The sequence below is a fragment of the Carettochelys insculpta genome, chromosome 8, assembly GCF_033958435.1.
Source record: "Carettochelys insculpta isolate YL-2023 chromosome 8, ASM3395843v1, whole genome shotgun sequence".
NCBI classification, from domain to species: Eukaryota; Metazoa; Chordata; order Testudines; family Carettochelyidae; genus Carettochelys; species Carettochelys insculpta.
The window spans coordinates 62,844,854-62,852,588 of NC_134144.1; the positions used below are offsets into that span (position 1 = coordinate 62,844,854).

The 7,735-nt window shown below is 42.0% G+C and overlaps 1 protein-coding gene across 1 annotated transcript in view; it reads right to left on the reverse strand.

The window, feature by feature from the left end:
* The window catches only part of SCTR (secretin receptor), a 28,583-nt gene extending 26,080 nt beyond the window's left edge, over positions 1–2,503 (reverse strand). The window contains exon 1 of the mRNA XM_075001634.1: positions 2,459–2,503. Within this exon, the coding sequence (XP_074857735.1) occupies positions 2,459–2,503 (45 nt within the window). The remainder of the gene's footprint in view (positions 1–2,458) is intronic.
* Between the last annotated feature and the right edge of the window lie 5,232 nt (positions 2,504–7,735).

Genomic DNA, 7,735 nt, shown 5'->3' on the forward strand with positions numbered 1-7,735 from the left:
TTTAAAGAACAGGTTTGAAATTCTGGCCCCACTCAAGTCAACAGCTATACTCCTATTGACTTAAATTGAATCAGGATCTCACCCCCAAAACGTTTTCTTGATGTTTTCTTCCTGAATAGAGTTTGTACTTTTAAAAAGCAGATCATCTCTCATTCAGTTGTTCTATTCTACTCAGCATTTCCTTCTTTTCCCCTGCCCACTGTGCATCCTGCCATAATACAATGAAAGATCACTCATTTATATATGAGAAAAAGAACTTTTTGTAATCAAACAAGCAGGGACTAGTCACATAAGAGAAAAATAGCTTTGTGAAATTGGTGTTTATAACCCATTAGAACGATAACAAACATCTTCTAAAAGAGGGATGTCTTGTTGGATTTAAATGTGTAAAGAAATCAAATTATAGTTATTATTTTCTGCAGTTAATTATAGATAGTATTCAGTCATTCTGAATTTTGTTAGGTGCTGTTTAAGTGTAATTGATTACATTGTTACAGAAATTTCTGGCTTTTATATTCAAATTCGGCACATTAACACATGGTTTGAATCGTGATGGGAACTTTCTGAGTCACTATAGGGGCTTGTCTGCATACTTGGCTCAATCTAATTCTTGACTTTCCCCCCCACCCCTCCACTCTCTGATTTGCTCACCTTGATTATCTTTTTCTGATTTGTCCTCCTTGCTTACTGTTTTTAGTTCTCTGTGCCTTAAATATTGAGTCTGTTCTGGTCTGGCTATGGTCTGAAGAAGTGGGTCTGTCCCACGAAAGCTCACCTAATAAACCATTTTGCTAGTCTTTAAAGTGCTACTTGACTGCTTTTTGTTTTGAACCTATATTGTTCTTGTTTGGAGATAGGGATTCAAAGCTTTAGTTTACAAAATCACAATAATAATAGCGTTAGTTGTTCTAGTTACATAGAAAATGTTCCAGATTACTTAAATTGGGTGTAATGAATGTCCAGAAATCTGCAATTTATGACATTTTCAACAACAATCAAGTATCCATCTTTGAACATTTTTAAACCCGTGAAACTGTCAGAACTACACCTATTGGCTATGTCTACACTAGAAGCAGCTGTCTGCAGAAGTCACTGTCAGAAGAGATGTTCCAAGAAAACTTCTTTTAACAGATCACGTCTACACATGAAAGCAGATCAATCTTTTGACCTGCTCTGTCAACAAAGGAGCCCCCCAGCGTGTTTACACAGCTTTTTTGTTGACAGTTTCTGTTGTTGACAAAACGCATTTTGTGTGTAGATGCTTCACTCTCTAGTGTAGACGTAGCCAGAGTATAAAAAGTAGCACAGACATATAGCGCACTGAATGTAAAAAAAAACAGTATGTTGTTATGTTTTATGATAGTTGTGGTTTGGGGTTTCAGGATGTCTGGAGAACAAGGATCTTTGGATATGAAGCATAAAAGGTGTAAGGAGACAGAAGTGGGAGGCTGGAATCATAGCAAAAGTAGGTGCTTTCGGAGTCCAAAGTAAAACAAAGCGCTAGAGAACTCTTGGGCTAGAGTCTAAGAACCAGAAATCAAAACCAAGAACGTGGATCTCCATGAAAATGATGTTCACTGTTTTTTTTTGTTTTTTTGTTCTTAATTGTGGAAGCTCATTGAAAAGCAAAAAGTTGTCAATCTGTAGTCATCCTGGAAACAAAATGTTTAAATGCCCCTTACATTATTTTTCAGTGAGCTGGGAGCAAATTCCAATCTGGTGTAAACAGTCAGCTGTATTGACTTCAATAAAACTGTGTTCATCCAGACCAGGTAGTAATTTTGCCTTATACTGACTTCACTTACCCAACCGGGGTATATTCAGATATTCCTTTTGTACTTGTTACAAAAACTGGTGTAAGCTGACCAGTTATTCTGTCCCAGGTTCAGCTATCCTGCATACTTAGTTGACGGTGTGATACAAGGGTACCAGAGGATGAATAATGGGGTAAAATCCCAGTAACTTTAAGAATCCTATGCTAGGAATCCAAAATATATGTTGTAAAGCATGCAGAATATTACATTCTTTCAGTCTGAAACTAGTGAGAAGTTACTAATACTGAATACATTTTAAAATGTAAGTTTTAACCCAGTTCTCTTTAAGATTATGGTTCTGATTCTCAGCTGATGCAGATCAGCAGAGCTCCGGTGAAGTTCATTTGGCACTTTATACATGATTGCATTGTACATAATCATTTCTTCACCCACAGATCTTCAGGCTCTTTACAAAAGTGGGTAAACGTTATCCTCCCCATTGGAAGATGGAGAAACTGGGGCACTGGACATTGACATGTCTTGCCAAGGTCATACAGTGAGTCAAGCAATAGAGCCAGGACTCCTGTCTCCCGGTCTGGTGCAGTCTCTGTGAGACTATGCCGCCCCAGCCCTATTGAACATGTGTATTTATTTATGCCCTGTGCGATTCCAAGAGCTAAAAACAAACAGCAGCAAATACTTACAATTACAGTTGAGAACCAGAAAAGAATCACCAGGATGCTCCACATGTTAGTTGCTGTCTGTTTCCTTCATTCCAATGCACAGCTCTTTCATGAGCTCTCCATGCAGCTTTCTCAGTCCCTTTAGTTTCTTTCACAAGTTCTTCTTCCTCCTGGCCTCCTGGCTGAAATTAGCAATTATCGTCCCCAGCCAATGCTCTTTGCTTGCTGCTGAACCCTAGACAGCATCAGCCATGACAGCAACACCCTAAACTCTACTCCTTTTCAGCAGAGTCCTGTCCCAAGAATAGCAAGCAATTCTGTTGAGCATGGTCCTAATAGCGTCCTCTCCCCCTCTCAGCTATTATTCACTGTTATCACTGCATGTCCGGGAGGAATGATCATTCTTCATGTTCCAGTAGATAAGGGAACAAGCAGGGCTCCTGTGTGAGATGCAAGTTTCACAATGGCAGAGCTAATCTGTAAAGGGGAAATAGTGATTACCCGGGGGGCGCTGAGATGCACACAGCCCAGAAGTAGGTGCCCTGCCGGGAAACGGGGCTGGCAGAATGCGATTCCGACTGCCTGAGCCTTTTCTGCTGTGAACATGCACTTCCAGAGAGTGTGCAGGTGGAACAAGTACAAGGAGAAATCAGACGAGTGAAAGACTTTCTATAGAGAAACTGCTCACTGCCATGTACCAAGCAGGTGGGGCTACAGGCAGTAGTGCACATTAAAGGAGATCTAAAAGACAAGCTTAGGGGTGGGAGTGGAATGTGATTTGCTATTCACACCTGCTAAGCAGTGTTCCCTGTCAGCTGAGCACTTGGGTGGCCACCTGGAAGAGAGTCAGGTGCCATCCAGCAGCAGCATGCCGACAACTGCCCACGGTGAGCACCATGTGTTTCTATTGATGGTGCACACCCACACATGCCTTGGTACATATAACAACACTTATTCTGCCCATGGATGGAAAAAATAGAGGGAACCAAAGGGAAGGAATCTAAATATTCCCTGGACTCCAGCCCCAGCCCCTGGACCGCATCAAACCTCCAAGAAAACAGCTGCCAAGTTCATTGAAGTTGTGAGTAAGTTCAGTTGTGCAACAAACACATCTGCTCAACCACACGGGTGCAAACGCTAATCGCTGTCTCAAAGAAAAGCAGAAATTTGCCATTGCAGTGAAAGAACAGGATCGGCAGATGTGGCAGGAAGCGTCTGGAAGCATGCTGTCCAGTCTACCCTTTCCCGAGGCACCAGGACCCCCACATACATTGAAAAGAGAGAGTCACACGGCAATGAACATAGGCCACAGTCGAGATCAACACAGGAGTGAAGAATATGACCCATTACTAGCATAATGTCTGAAACTAAAAAAAGCTTCAGTTGTGTTACGCTCCAGAAGTAGGAGGGTGTTAAATTAATTTTGTATTACGGCAATGGCTCTATAAGCAAACTAAACAAGAGCACACTCTGAAATGCAATGCTCAGAATTTTAGATTCTTTACCCATCAAGCGCCAAGGAACTTCAATAGCAAGTGTTTGCTGATAAAACCTTTTAATTTGTCGATACTTCTGTTAAAATTTCTCTAATTCGCCTCCTTCCAATGACCTGTAATCCTCATCAGATTAAATCCTGGATTAATTTGTCTCCATCATAACACAACAACCATGCAATACATCTTTTTTGCCTGATGTTTAGGATATGGTTTTAAAGACTCTCAGGTGAGATTCACTGATATAAACCTTGATCTGTCAAACCCTCACTTACAATGTGGTTGTTTATGCAGCAAAAGAGTCTGTAGACACAGACCAATAGTTTGGATAAGAGAGTCAGCTATTGGAATGATGCACACAGCCTGACTAGATAGATAGATACTCAATTTTAAAACTGACTTTTTGTTTTAATTCATTGTACCAAAAGATCTCCCAAACCATATACTTTTCTTCCACCAGCAGTATGCTGCAACAAATGGATCTGTTTATTAAAAATCAATATCTAAATATTTCTGTGAGCTTTAGATAAAACTATATTACTGTGTGTACAATTGTTACTTGTACAATTGTGCCAAGTATCAGAGAGGTAGCCGTGTTAGTCTGTAGCTTTGAGAACAAGAAGTCCTGTGGCACTTTATAGACTAACAGATATTTTGGAGCATAAGCTTTCATGGGCAAAGACCCGCTTCATCAGATGCATGAGTGGGGGGGCTGGTTTCAGAGCGGTATTTAAAGAGTGGGGTCCCAGTAAGAGGGAGGGCCAGAGCTGACAAGGTCTATTCAGCAAGGTGGAAATGCATTTCAAACATAACAGTTTCATCAGAGAAAAATGTCCTGGCAAAGTTTTAAACTAACTATTATCAGAGTGTTTTGGTTTTTTTTCTGATTCACTCAGAACAATGTCCTGGTTAATACCATATATATAAATACCATTGTCCTCCACTGGACAGACTTAGAATTTCTCATTTATGTTTCATATGTCATATACAAATAACAGCTAACAGAGATTCTCTGCAGTTTACATGAGAATGTTAACAATGATGACATCCCAAGAACCATGAATTTTGTACAGTAGACACAAGAAAAAAATAAGAAGGAAAATGTCATGCAGAATTTTTCCACTAACATGCTACAGAAAGTGTTTTTCTATAAATGTAAGGCACATGGGTGTAATCCATTTTTAATTACTTGCCACTATATTTTACTAAATACTAGGAATGAATATACTAACAACTGAATTCTATGAGCTAATTTTAAAAAATGGTTTAATGCCTTTAGAATATGTTTTCTGAATGGAGGGTTACAGTGCTATCTTCCATTTTTATGGTTTCCTTATAGTTAATAGAACAGATTTTTTTATTGCTAGAATATAAGGAAATTTAACAGGGGGGTTAGAAGCACTTACTTCTGCTGAATAAGATGTCTTCAGGATATTGTGTAAATGTCTTGCAATAAAAACTTAAAACAAATCGCCTGCAGCATTTGCAACCCACATATTGCAGCACTTAAAGTAGGGGAACCCCATATTGGTATTGATTGGAAACTAATTAGCAACAGAAGTATTCCCAAGCTCAAACAAGCATAGACAACAAGTGCTACACAGCACCTAACAAAATTGACCCATATCCTGCATAAGTCCTTCTGTTGCCCAAATAATATATAGTCAAATAGTATAACCAATGAAAAATCATTGGGGGAACCATTCCTGGAAACTCATACTAACACAAGACATTCCACTCACTCCAACTGATCCCTGTGTGGCATGGTATAGCTGGCACTCAAGTAGTACGGGTGAGTGCTTTGAGCTTACCTGAGCAGACAGATCAATTCCTCCCCTTGCACATAGCCTAATTAAAATTAATGACATTACTAACCTCCATAAAGGCTTGCCGGGTTAGGCCTTTTCTTTGTATTTAGAATGAGATAAATAGGCAGCACAAAACCACACAAGAAATTTCCCAAGCAATAGAGTTAAAAATGATTCAGCTGTACTGTTTTTTTGTTAGGTGTTGACATTAAAAAAAGGCAGGATTAATTAGTTTTGTTATCTGATGTTAGTACCATTAGTGACTAAGCTCCCATCTAATGGAATTATATCTGCAAGAATCAAGTGTCTCCATATTGGATTTCATTAATATTATAACCCTTTTCAAATTAATACCAGTAGCACTATTTGGTTTCTTTATAGGAATTTTTAAAAAATCACTCCATCCCCCAAATGTAACCATTCATGGCTGCAGCTAAAAGGCAAATGGCAGTCACTGTCATTAAGGCAGTGAATCACATACAGGTACTGAGAAACAGAACTAACAGGGTTTAATTGAAGCAGGTATATTCTTATTCTTTATATTTATTCAACTCACAGCTCCTTAGTTATCCATTGTATGTCACATTATTAAAAGTGTGATTATTATAAACTAATAATTAACAATTGTAATTGTGAAGGTCACTTTGCCAAAGAAGGTACAGTGTCATTTAAAAGCGAGTCTTAGGACACAGCTCTTAGTATCATAGCGACAGTGCTCAAGGCATGTGCTTCTGTGGTTTTGGTTGGACTGTGGCCAGGAAGGGCTTTAGGTGGTCTCCGAGAGTGGGGCTGCTCAGGAGCAGGCTGCTTGGGTTAATGGTTGGAGGACTCAGGGAACAGGAGGCAATGGGATGTTTCAGATGTCTCGACGTGCAGTAAGAAAAGCAAATATGGTAGGCAACCAGCTTGGCTTAGCAGGGAAATCCTTGGCGAGCTTAAACTCAAAAAGGATGCGTATAAGAAGTGGAAACTTGGACAGATGACTAAGGGGGAGTATAAATATATGGCTGGAGAGTGTCAGGGAGTAATCAGGAAAGCAAAAGCACAGTTGGAATTGCAGCTGGAAAGGAATGTGAAGGGCAACAAGAAGGGTTTCTACAGCATGTTAACACTAAAGCTGTGTCTATATGTTAGCACCCTTTCACAAGGGCAAAAATCGAAGTTCAGCAGTCGAAATAGTGGCCGTCGAAAGGGCACATGTGCCGCCATTTTTCAGATCAGCACTTTGATCTGCTCTTTTGAAATGCCATTGAGGTCTTTCGAAAGAAGCGTCCACATGGCTCCAAGCCCTCTTTCGAAAGAAGGGAGGCAGGAAAGGCCGCGGATGGTGTCCCATGGCCGACAAGCCCTTCTGGGACCGCAGCCACCCACCTCCTTTAAAGGGCCCCTCCCTCCACCTTCCCCTCCACACAAGCTGAGCACTGCCCAGCCTTTCCCAGCCCGGCAGAGCCTACTCGTGCCCACCATGGAGGCCCAGCAACAGCTTCTTCAGGAGGATGCCCTCATCATGGATGCCCTCCTGGCAGTGCTGTGCACCATCACCGCATCTGCACCCAATCTCATTGGGTGGCTGGGCAGTTCCCCCGGGGCTGCAGGGCTCCCCCCACCGGGGCACCTCCGGGCTCTCCCCTGGGTGCCCTGATGCCTCTGGCCCCACCCCAGCAGCAGCGACTGGTGGGAGTGTGTGGTGCTAGGGAAGTGGGGCGAGGAAAGGTGGCTGCGTAACTTCCGCATGTCGAGGCAGACCTTCGACGAGATCTGCCACTGGCTCACCCCCACCCTCCAGCCCCACGACACCTGCATGCAGCCAGCCCTCACCCTGGAGAAATGGGTCACAATCGCCATATAAAAGCTGGCCACCCTGGACTCCTATCACTCTGTGGGACAGTGGTTCGGGGTGGGCAAGGCCACCGTCGGGGCTGGACTTATGGAGGTAAGGTGGGGCCGGGGGTGGGAGGGCTGGGGCAAGAGGAAGCCTCCACTGCAAGGGGCTGGAT